Source organism: Moschus berezovskii, chromosome 21 (genome assembly GCF_049115385.1).
Source record: "Moschus berezovskii isolate FMDL1 chromosome 21, NW_MosBer_1.0, whole genome shotgun sequence".
Classification (NCBI taxonomy): domain Eukaryota; kingdom Metazoa; phylum Chordata; class Mammalia; order Artiodactyla; family Moschidae; genus Moschus; species Moschus berezovskii.
Genome location: NC_142480.1, coordinates 1,914,616 through 1,927,230, shown reverse-complemented (window position 1 = coordinate 1,927,230; position 12,615 = coordinate 1,914,616). Strand labels below are relative to the sequence as shown.

The window sequence follows — 12,615 nt, the reverse complement described above, 5'->3', positions numbered from 1 at the left end:
AGCCGAGGCTCTAACCCCTTTGTCTGAGCCCCAAATCTGAAACTGTGCTGTCCATTCCACGTGGCCACCAGCACACACGGCTATCGAGAACTTGAAATGTGGCTAGTCCAAAATCAGACGTGCTATACAAATACAGTATGTTCTGGAATCTGAGAGGTTTAGTATGAAAAAAGAGCAGAAAACACCCCACTAATCATGTTTTAATATTAACTGCATGTTTAAATAATCTTTGGATACAGTGAGTTATAAAATATATTATTAAAACTAGTTTCCCTCATTTCTTTCCACCTTTTTATGTGGCCACCAGAAGGTTTTAAGCTGCGCCTGTGGCTCACCTTATGTCGCTACTGGACAGAGCTCATCTAAACGTGTCCAGCTGGTGTCTATGCTCCTGGTGCTGTTTACCCTTCTCTTGACGCCACAGTCACCATGAGGGCTTCAATCACCACCCTGCGTGTAGTCTGCGGTCTGTCACCGTGCTGTCTTCGGTGGGGACTGAGGTCAGGATGCCCACCCTCACAGACCACAACCCTGGGGTTTCTCAAAGCTGTTTCTTTCTGTGGTTTCCAGCAGCCTGTCTGCTCACAGTTACACCCCTCCAGCAACCTTGACTGCAGCCTCTATGAAGATTTAAAAGCCAGGTAAATTAAAACTGTGCAACATGTTAGAGTCAAGGGTAAGTGAGGACTGAGGAGGGTCTTCTCCAAGCCGCCCTCAATGCATGACTCTGACGGCTGCTTTGCTACTCAGAGACCTTTGCTGTCTCGGCTACCCCAGCAGACTCTTCTCATGGATTCCAGACGCTTAATGCCAGCTTGTACTTAAACTGGAGCATTTATACCTCCGCTTAAAATCCTGCAACAGTTCAGTGTGAGATGAAAAAATTCTGAAGATGGATGGTGGTGATGGCTGCTGAACAATGTGAATGTACCTAAATATCACAGAACTGTAAACTTTTAAATGGCTAAAATAGTAAATTTTATGTATATTTTAACACCATTAACAAACAAACTTCAACAGTTTCATGTTTCTCAGGATGAAGTTCAAACTGTCATGCAGGTCATACAAGGTCCTCGGAATCTGGCCTCCGTCTACCTCGCCAGCCCCCCTGCTGCATCAGGTCTTAAGCTCTCAGCAATTTCCCTCAACACAACACACCAATTCAGATCTCAATGCCCTGAAAATGTGAAGTGAAAGTTGCTCAGTCGTGTCTGACTCTTTGCAACCCCATGGACTATACAGTCCCTGGAATTCTCCAGGCCAGAATACAGGAGAGGGTAGCCTTTCCCTCCTCCAGGGGATCTACCCAACCCAGGGATCAAACCCAGGTCTCCCCCATTGCAGGTGGATTCTTTACCAGGTGAGCCCCAAGAGAAGCCCACAAAAGTGGGCCTCTATCTAAATTCCTTCCCCATCCCCTCTACCCCTTCTTCCTCATCCTTCTCAACTTCACTCAAAGGTCACCTCCTCTGTGAAAACTTTCCTGACATCCCAAGGGCAAGCAGACTCCTCTCACTACCGCACCCCACCGCAGCTTGCACTCCGTCACTCATGCAATCTTTATCTTCCAGAACGGCACTTTCTGTTTATAGGACTGCTCCCCACCATGAGCTCACTGAGAGCAGGGACTATGCCAGTCCTGGCACAGAGCCAGAGTAAAGGGATGTTCCCTAAATGCCTGCCGAGGCCATTCAGTAAACAAGCACTTAATGAGTGTCAGCCAGAGACACTGGGGACCCTGCCATGGGAAAAGAAAATGACGCCCCCCTTTCACGGAGCCTCACGAGTAACTGCCAGGTGGCCATAAGCACTAAAGAGAAGTGGAGCGCAGTCAGGGATCTTATACAGGCTGCTCGGGAATGTGCCAACGAGGCAGAGACCAGAAGGAAAGGGCTGGCTCCCCCACTCAGGGAGAGAGCACCGAGTGAAGTGAACACGAGCCGGTTCTGAGCTGGGGTCTTGATAACATAGGGTACTGGAAGGTAACCTTTTATTTCTAAGAAATGCAAACCGTCCCTCTCTGACCGAGCAACTGGACAGATTTCACAATCACCACCTGGTTCTCTCAGGAGGAAGAACACAGCCACTCTGCCCAGGTGGGGTAGGAGCCTCTGCTGTGAGGCCCTGCAGCTCCTGGAGGAAACTTAAGAGCAGCAGGGATGACCGAGTGCTATTTTACATTAACAGAATGCACTAAGCACTCAGCAATCCTCACAACTGCCTGCTGAAACATACTCTGATTAAACCCACTTTAAAGAGGAAAACAAGGCACAGGGAGGTTAAATAATTTGTCCAAGGTCACAGAATTGGTAAGTGGCGAAGCTAGACTTTGAAACCAGACATTCTTGGCTCCAGAGTCTGAGCTGATAACCACTAGGCCCCCTGTTTTACATCTGTATTTCTATCACAACACTCTTTGTTCCTATCATTGGGCTTTTTAACTATTAATCCTAAAGCCATCAAGTTTTACTTCATCTGTCTTGATATTTTTATTATTCAAGAGTTTAGTTGCTATTTACTGATATTATTTTCAAGACTGCCATTAGGTAGAAATACAAGCATGCAATGTAAACAACAAGCGAAACAAACTCTCAACGCGGAGACACAGGTTACACTGCTATAAACGGTGTGCGTATAAACTCCATAGAGATGGTGAAGGCCCAGGCCAGCCACTGCCCCATGCAGGGGGTCTAGTGGGGGCTCAGGGTGGGGCTGATCAGGCAAAATAACAACTACAAGAAATGTCATACGCGCGTGGCGTGCCACAAACGCCCAGGAAGCAAATGCCAAAAATGCAACATTAAAAATCACTTAATATACGAAAAATCATTTTTTTAACAGCATATTTATTTGACTTTAAGAGTAACACCTTTCTGGATACAGCAGACGTCTCAAGCTCAACACACTCCAAATAAACCTCACTCCTCCCCTTACAGCCCTCTCAACCTACTCCTCCTACGTGTTCTCTAGCTTAATCACAGGAAAGACAAGCCCGCTGCTGAAGCAATAAACCTGTTATCCTCAGCTCCAGCCACTGTACTTCCTTCCTCCTGGTCACACACACTCACATGCACACACACTCCACACACCCTCTCTCTCCAGCCAATCTCTTTCACCTCCTACCGGATCTGCCCCTTCACTTTCCGGTCAAGTCTGACCTGCACCAACTGGCCTCCTAACTGCTGCTCCCGTTTCTTTTTAATGTGCCTTATGTCATGGCCCTCCCCAACAGCCCCGCTGGTAAAGAATCCGCCTGCGAGGCAGGAGACCCTGGTTCGATTCCTGGGTCGGGAAGCTCCCCTGAAGAAGGGATAGGCTACCCACTCCAGTACTCTTGGGCTTCCCTTGTGGCTCAGCTGGTAAACAATCCGCCTGCAATGTGGGAGACCTGGGTTTGATCCCTGGGTTGGGAAGATCCCCTGGAGAAGGAAAAGGCTCCCCACTCCAGTATCCTGGCCTGGAGAATCCCATGGACAAGTCCCTGGGGTCACAAAGAATCAGACACGACTGAGCGACTTTCACTTCACTCCACTCCATGGTCCACTCCTCCAGCCTTCTCCCTCCACCATACAAACCTGACTGCATCACTCCACTTTTTAAAAATGTTTGGTGGCTTCTGATCACCCACAGGATCAAGGGGAAAACCCCATCAGAGCACAAGCACACTGCTTCAAAGGGATCTGACACTACTTTCCACAACGGACCTTCTTTCATTCAACAGACGGCCACCAAGTACCAACCATATGGCCAGTCACTGGGACAGGCACTGGTGGCAAACAGTAAAAAGCTCCTGCCACGATGAAAATTCAGTCGAGGACAAACAAAAACACTAACCAGTCACACAAACAAATGTTTAAGACTGCAACTACAAGTACTGCAAAGGCAGACCAGGTAAACGCTCTGAAAAGATAGTGGCAAAGGTTGTATTATATTACAATACAAAACAAGGTAATACAAAGATTGTATGACAACACAATCTTATAAATAAACGTAGAACTTCTAAATTGTACACATCAAAAGGTGAATTTTATGGTATGTGAATTACATCTTAAAAAAAAAAAAAGGCACACCAGGTTGAATGCTTGGTTGAATACACCAGGTTGATGTATTTGACTAAGGCAAAGATGAGAAAGCTTCCCAAAGGAAATTTAACGTATTACATATAACATTTGCTGAACCCTAACTACACAACAGGCCACTTTCACTGTAATAATTCACTGATCCTAACAACCCTAGGGTTACTATTATTATTATCCTCAGTTTAAAGACAGAGAACTGGCCGGAGAGTCAACTGGTGACACCAGAATGCACACGGACGCCAGGGGCCATACTCTCACCTGCTACAGCGAGGTCCCCCAGGCAATGACTACTGATTCAGAACGACTTAGGATGCAATAAGTAAACCACTGTGTTTAACAAGTCAGCCACTGTGCTTCATTTCTTCCAAAGGAGACTTCTCTCTGTGTCCTCTGCCCGTATAGTAACACACAAGGCCCTGTAAGATCCTAACCCATCCACTTACCACCACCTTCCTACTTCATCTCATCCACTCTGCCCCCCATACTCTGCGCCAGCTACAGAGACCTCCCTTTGCTTCTCCAGTATGCTGGGCCTGCTCCTCCCACAGGGCCTTTGCATTTGCTTAAGCTACAATTATTACAATCACAGCATATGTTATAAAGCATGCTTCGGTCAAAACTTCAGTTAACAGTTTCTCTGGACACACAATACTGCTAGCAAGACCCTGTTCTGAATTGTACACTAACATTCTGAACGTCATTTATTAATTTTAATCAAAACTACCTCATTTTCTAGTCTTTTTTTGTTCTGTATGATGTCACCTAGCAAAGATTTTTATTTTACAAAATATAGTAACGGCAGCTTTTGCTTACCAATTAGTATGAACAACAGTCATATGGCTATCTTTGCAGTGAAATAAAACAAAGCAATTAAGCCAAGAAAATGTCACAATAGAACCTGAATACCACCATTCTTCTGTTCGGCCCCAGAACCACAGTTTGTGAAATAACTATGGCAACAGCACTTTCAGACATCAAAATCCCACCGAAATTTTGCTGAGAAGTTATTGCCCATCTGTGCAAAGACACAAAAATGCACACTGACAACCAGTTATGTAACTTCAACACAGCAACCTGGTGATATTTTAAGTTTCTATCTTGCTAAAAATTCTAAGTAACTCTTAGGCATATACACTGACATAGACTTTTCAAAGTAGGATGCTGAGAAAGGAAAGATAACGTTTAACACGTCTGTGCATGCTCAGTCACGTCCAACTCTTTGTGACTGTGTGGACTGCAGCCCTCCAGGCTCCTCTGTCCACGGGATTTCCCAGGCAAGAATACTGGAGTGGGTTGCCATTTCCTACTCTAGGGGACGTTCCTAATCCAGGGATCTAATCTGAATCTCCTGCACTGGCAGGCCAATTCTTTACCACTGAGCCGCCTGGGAAGCCCTACATTTACGATTAAAACAGTCATCCCCGAATTCAAGATGGCGAAAACCATTATCTTTTATCAGGTAGGTTCACCGTGAGATCCTTTTAAATATTAAGCACCAACTGAGCTAAGCATCAGGTGAAAGTATTTAGCCTAATTCAATCTACTAGCACCACTGGCAAAATGCCTTGACTATAGCAAACCCCTGTGAGTGACTGGCACAAAGGCTAGGAGCAAAGACTTTTGAGTCAGATTGTTTTCAAACAGTGCTCTGCCACTTAGTAGTTGGGGGCCCTTAGCCAAGTTTCTTTTCCTCCTGAGCCTCAGTTCTCCATAAAAATGAAGACACCATCACAAAACCTATAGGACGCAACTGCTCTTATTGTTAGCCTGCCAGGATCCTCTGTCCACAAGATTCCCCAGGAAGAATACTGGGGCGGGTTGCCATTTCCTCCTGACTGGCAGGTGGGTTCCTTACCAATGAGCCACCAGGGAAGCCCACAGGACACAAAGTTTCAGCACATGATGACAACACCATTCACTGAGTGCTCATTACTATTAATTAAATTGTAGGAAGTTAAACTGCTGGAACTTTACTGCTTTCCTTAATACTGCAGCCTTCAGAAGAGTTATTCCTGAAGATTATTTTCAAGTTCAATAAACCTTTCATATATGCAGCTTTTTATGATCGAAGCTTTCCTTTTCCTTCTGTGAACTTTTTGGCACTCCTAAGGTTAGAAAGAGTTTGATTACCTTAAATGGTAATATTTGCAATTTTTGTCTCAAAGAAACCAGAGTTTAAAAAAAAACAAAAAACTTCTCCAGTCCTGAGTGTTTTGTTTACTGAGTTAGGCTGTAAAATAAAACCGATCAAAATGACTTAACTGGGTTTCTCAGGTGGCACTAGTGGTAAAGAACCTGCCTGTTAATGCAGGAGACACAAGAGACTCAGGTTTGATTCCTGGGTCAGGAAAACCCCCTGGAGAAGGAAATGGCAACCCACTCCAGTATTCTTGCCTGTAGAATCCCATGAACAGAGAAGCCAGGAGCAGCCTGAAGGGCTACAGTTCAAGGAGTCACTAGAATTTAAAAAAAAAAAAAAAAATCTTCTCCAGTCCTTAGTGTTTTGTTTACAGAGTTAGGCTAGAAATTAAAGCCGATCAGATGACTTAATTATTAACAATAATAGTGAACATCCATTGAGCTTCTTCTATCAGTTCTATCATACCAAAATACTTCAGCAGTGAATGCATTTACTAATAGACTGCCAAAACAAGTGACAGGTTGTGTCAACCTCTGATGCAGCCAATGAGAATACTATTGACCCTCATTAAAGTATCTGCCACGTCTCAACTATTAGACCAATCACAGACACTTGGACGAGACCAGGACCAACTCATTTTACAGGTAAGAAATGGAAGCTCAAAGAAATTTAAGTCCAAAGGTCACAGAGTTACAAGTGGGGACTAGAACCTTAGTCTCTCTGCTTCCAGTTCACTGTTTTGTCAATTACATGAAAGCTGATGGTTTCTAAAGGAATCTATTTCAGAACCTCTAAATGTGTTCTACATCATCGAAAGCGAATACCTGAGATAACTGAATGCTTGTTTAACGTTTAATACATTAATACTGAGCACAAGCTAATGTAGCCCACAGTGAGTACGCAGACAGAGCTCCTAGGACAGAAGTAAGCGAGACCAACCAATCACACTGCACGGTGTCGACTGGAGGTGAGGCGTCCCCCTGCCAACGTGACGGAGACACTGCCACCAGGGTGCCTTTCTTACAAGCAGTACACACTTCAGAGCCGCAGAACCTCCTTCGCCCAAGTCAACAGTCCTTTGAAAGAGAAAAAAGTACCCTTAGCACCATTCTCCAGATACATTTCACCTGTGCACAAAACGCTCTACGGCTCCAAAGTGTTCATTCTGTGGAAAAGAATGATGCTAATGATCAAGGCGGTTTTTCAGTCTTTTCATGCTCTGAACCAGACTCCTTTTATTAAAATCCTTATTTCTATCAAAGTTGTTTAGGTATGGCCTAAATGATTTCAGGTCCAGACGTTAGGGACCAGCCAACAAGTCATCTTTAAACTGTGGTCCCTTTCTCCCCCTGGGAAACTGTTTTTAAAATGTCATCCATTGAAAAAAGGTGAATGAACACTCATACTAGAGTGCAATGATGTTTTAATAACAGAAAATTCCAAACTATAACTTTGTTTAAAATTGACAGTCAGGAAACTTGATGTAACAAGCATATTGAAGACTCCTACAAAGACCTTACTGTGTCAGCTGGAGAACATGGCAACATACCCATTTCCAACAGCTGAGACTGGCTGCTACAGTAAGTCATCTGATCAATTAAAGTTATTACAGACACTACACACTAACTGCCAACTCTCAAATAAGTAAAACAGCACACACTCTAAACCCAGCACACACTCTAAACCCATGCTGCTCAAGACAGTAGCCACTAGCTGCATGTGTTACAGAGCACTTGAAATGTCCTAGTCTGAACTGAGGTGCGCTATATACACAGAACAGCACTGGAGTCACACTGGATTTCATCTTAGCACCAATAAAAAAAAAAGTATCACATGAGTAAATGTTTCATATTGATTATATGTTAGTTATAATATTTTTAATATATTGAGTTAATAAAATGAACTCTTAAAAATGATACTAGTTGCCAGACAAATCTGAATTGCATCTGTGTGGCTCATTACATTCCTATTGGGTAGTGCTACTCTATATAAACTCTGCAAAATATGATCTAATCTTCCTTCGATGATTCACGATGATGATGATGATGAACACCAAATATATAATAAAGAAAAATCATATTTATATCTTGGGTGCACAGTTTAAGATAGTACCAAGTAAGAATGGCATGTCCTTAAAATTTCTATGAAATTTACAACCAACCACAACTACATTTATAGAGGAAGGACTCAATCTTAATAGTCGTACTTAGGGAACAAGAAGGAAATACAAAAGTAAAGACCTTGAAAGTGGGACTAAGAGAAATACCATCTGTTTCTAGAAGGCATTTTAAAATAAAAGCAGTGTGTTTTAAATACTTAATAGGTCTGTTTTTAAAAAACAGTATTTGATTATTATGAGTATCACAAAGAAATCTCCCAACTGCCAGCCAAGCAAACTTCTGAAAAGGAAAACCTGGTCAGGTAAAGACTAGAAATTCTAATTATGAAGAGCAGAGAAATAAAACATCTGAATGTATCATATGGAAAATGTAAGCCAAATTCCTTAACAGAGTATTTAAAATGAAACATCATACAATGATGAAATCAGTCAAAACTTTATAGGTGTGCTTCAATATTACTATAGTATCAATTACAGGATTTAGCTAAAAGTGGTTTCAAAATTCCAAAACACCATAATGCCTTTTCCAAATCTAGCCAGTGAGAATTAGGGAGAGAACTGTTTCCAAATGCCTTATCTTGCAGAGGTTAAAATTAGAAATTGACAATTCAGAGCCATATTAACCGTAAAACATATCTGCATGGCATTCTGTTTAACAAGGACTTCTGGACACATCATCCTTTTTGATCCTCAGGACAGCCCTCAGATATTGGTCTGTTTCTATCCCTACTTTAGAGGTAATTCCAGGCTTGGAGACCTTGACTTGTTCAAGGTCACATTGCTAAAAAGTAGCAGAACCAGTACTGGATTCTGGATCTTCTGATGCTAATCCAGTTCTTCCTTTACAAGACAATCATTCATTTAAAACTAAACATTTAGAAATACAACAAGCTCTGATGCCAAAGAAGGATCTAAGGATCAACTAGGTCAAATCTTAAGACTCTGCAAAGGCAATGCATTGGAATCAGTTCAAAAAGGGCAGAAGAGATTACCAACAGACAGAAAATGATTTGAAAGATCAGGGAGAAAAAATCCTAATCTAAATGTCCTTGGGTGCAGCACGGAGGAATAACAGTATTCAAGCAGAAAAGGCAGAGAAACGGTACTTTCCTTCTAAAATGGATTTTCAATGTAGAAATTGTAGGCTAAATTGTTACTTTACTACAAATGCCTTTGAGAATTTTACTTACTATATAGGCACTCAGAAAAGCAATACGTCCAACTGGGTACCACCAGCCCTTCATTTTTTCATAAATCAAGACATTTACTTCACAAAAAGCCAGAATAGAAAAATTATAATTCAGCACTCATGGCTCTTTAGATGATAGGTAAAGGAAAAGCTCCAGTAGGAGCTTGGCAATCTAACGAGCACTGTCTGCTAGCAGAACGCATCCTTGAGGGCAGGACAAGGCGGCACCACACCACAAATGAACCTAGCTCAACCTTCAAAACGGTGGCAACAGGCCAGATAACGCCGAATGTACGAATCTCGAAGGTACGGTAAAAGGGAATGCCTAAAATGGCTCTCAAAATCCAGTCCCCAAGTAAATTCCTAAACACAACAGGATTTCAGAAATCACGAAAAGGACTACGGAGAAATGTGGGTTTCCAGCGTGGGAGCACCACGCGGGGGTCCCCTACACTGCCGACTCCAAACTACGACACCAGCAAATTTCAGGCGGGTGCGGGGTGGGCGCAGAGGCGCCTCGAGAGCCCGAAACGGGGCGAGCGCTGAACGACACCCCCGCCTCCCCGGCCGACGCCCCGCCAGGGCGGACGGGGTGGGCTGGGGGGAACTGACCGGCTCCGGTCCCGCCTCCGGCTTCCCCTCCCGGGCAGCCCGGCCGCGGAGGCGCGGCAGGAAAGGGCCGCGCTGGCGGCGAGGGGGCGCCGGCCAGGGACGCCCCCGGACCCCCGCTCCCGGCGCCGCTGCAGCCCCCGGGCCCCCGGTGCCCGGGCCCGCGGCCCAGCCCGCGCTGACAGCCGGCGCCGCCCCACCTGCCCGCCCGCGGCGGGGGCGCCGACACCGGGCGCGCCCGCCAGGCCACTTCCTTCCCCTCCCGCCCGGGCCGCCGAGCCCGCGCGGGCCGCCGGGGGCCGGGAGGCGCGGGAGGAAGCAGGCTTGGCCGGCCGCCCGCGGAGGAAGCCGCCGCCGCCGCCGCCGCCCGCACCCACCGGCATCATCGCGGCGCGGGTCCGCGGCGCCCTCGGCCGCCTGACAGGACGCTCGGCGCCGCGCCGCGCCCGCCGCTCCGGTCGCCCTCGCAGGCCGCGCGCCCGCCGCCGCGCTCTCTGGCCTTCACGGGGAGGCGGCGGCTGCGGCGCGCTGCGGAGCCCGGCCGGCCCTGTCGCGGCCGCCGGCGCGCTGCGTCGCTGTCCCGGGACCGGCCGCCTCCGCCGCCGCCTCCGGCCGCCCGCCTCCCGCCGCCGGCCCGCAGACTCGCCTCAGCGCCCGCAGGCCCCGCCCCCGGCGCGTCGCCCTCTCGGGGCCCGCCGCCCGCTCCGATTGGCCCGCCCGGCCGGGGGCGGGGCCTCCGCGCCCCGCCCCGCCCCCTCGCTCCCGAGCGCGGCCAGGTGCGAGCGCGTCCGCGCTCCCGCGGGAGGCGGGGGGCGCGCGCGCTGCGGAAACCGGGCCGCTGCCCCGCCCCGCGGGCCGGCCTGCGGGTCCCTGGCCGCGCCCCGTCGCGCTCCCGGCTCCTCCGAAACCTCGGGCGTGGGCGAGGCCGAGGCCCAGGGCTGGAGGCCCCGGCCGGGGCACCTCAGCGCGTCTCGGCGCGGCCACGGCTCGAGCCCGGGCTGCGGGAGGCCCGGCGCGGGCGGGGCGCGTACCGCGGCGCGCGCGCCCCTCTGACCGCGTCCTGACCCCGGCCTCCCGGCGCCCCGCCGGGCCGCAGGGCTCGGGCCGGAAGGCGGTGGGAGCGCCCCAGACCGCGCGTGTGCCCCGGCTCCGCGTTGCTCCGCACGGACCCACGAGGCGGCGTGGCGCTCGGGCCCTGGGCACCTGTTCCCCGCCACCACCACCTGCCCGCGGCTTCTGCGACCCTCCCGGGGCCCTTTCCCCGCGGCCAGCTCACCTTCCCGGGCACGTGGCGGGTCTTTAGCCTTGGCACTTCCCGCAGGCGGTACCCCTGGCCTAGGACGCCTGCAGCACCTGTGCCAGCATCCGGCATCCGTCAGAGGTGCAGACGTCCCAGGCAGCACGCGGTCTTCCTCTCCAGGGTCCTCTTCTCTCCTTACAGCCCTGTCTGACCAGCACCCGGGTCTGAGCGCCTGAGTAACAGAGGCCAGGGCAGGGCTACCCACGTGTGCAGGCCTGCGCTGGGGCTGAGCGGACCCTCACTGCCCAGTGAGCGTGCATCCCTTCTGTGCCCTCCACACTGTGCCATTCACTTGCACCCTGACGGGAGATGCGATGGTGACCGGTGCACTCCACAGGCAGTACTGAAACTTCTGGAGCATCTGGAACGTAGGGGTCTGTTTATGGCCCCAAACCCACCTTGGGAATGGATCATAGAGATGACAGCAGGTGATGTCAGAGGGACGTCTCTAGGGACAGAGATGATCAGAGCCTGTCCCTAGCCTGTCTGCTGCTTTGGAGGGGCCTGAGCTGCTGGGTGGGGCTGAGGGACAAAGAGGGAGGAGGCTGGGGAGCCACCACCATCCTCTTCTTGGCTTCTTCAGAGGCCAGGGCTGTTGATTAGTGGTTGAGTGTAGACTTTCCAGTCAAACAGACACTGCCTCGGCCACGCCCTCAAGTATGATCTTAGACAAGCTGCACCTTCTCTGTGTATCTCAATTTGCTCATCTCTATAATGGGAGATTACAGAAATAATAACATCTGCCTCATGGGATTTAGGGAGATTCAGATGTGTATGAAAATCTGCCAACACAGTTTGTGGCCCATGGGAGCGGCTCCATAAATAGTAGTTTTCTGTAGTTATGCTATCCTTAGCAAGCAGGCTTAGTATACAGAGGTAACCCAGGTAATCCCCTGGGAGAGGGCTTATGCAGATATTTTTAAATTTATACACGCTGGGCATCAATGGCTAGTGATACATCTCTTCCGGGAGAGAAGAGAGAGCCCTAGGTAATAACAGGAGATCACAGGTTGAAGGTCAGAGACCTGGTTCTAACTCCAGCCCTGCTTCTGACTCCCCGTGTGGCCCTATGCAGCTTGCATCTCCTCTCTGGGTCTCAGTTTTCCCATGTCTGACTGGGGCAAGTCTAGAGTCAGTGATTGCTGAGGGCCTTTCAGCTCTGAGACATTCCAGTCCCAA

At 48.6% G+C, this 12,615-nt stretch overlaps 1 protein-coding gene across 2 annotated transcripts in view; it reads right to left on the bottom strand.

Moving 5' to 3' along the window:
- The window catches only part of PPP1R13B (protein phosphatase 1 regulatory subunit 13B), a 69,767-nt gene extending 58,988 nt beyond the window's left edge, over positions 1 to 10,779 (bottom strand). The window contains exon 1 of one of the 2 annotated variants that reach the window (XM_055418636.2): positions 10,514 to 10,779. In XM_055418636.2, the coding sequence (XP_055274611.1) occupies positions 10,514 to 10,522 (9 nt within the window). In that variant the 5' untranslated portion in view covers positions 10,523 to 10,779. The remainder of the gene's footprint in view (positions 1 to 10,513) is intronic. The other variant, XM_055418637.2, reaches the window with a different exon arrangement.
- Positions 10,780 to 12,615: the final 1,836 nt, after the last annotated feature.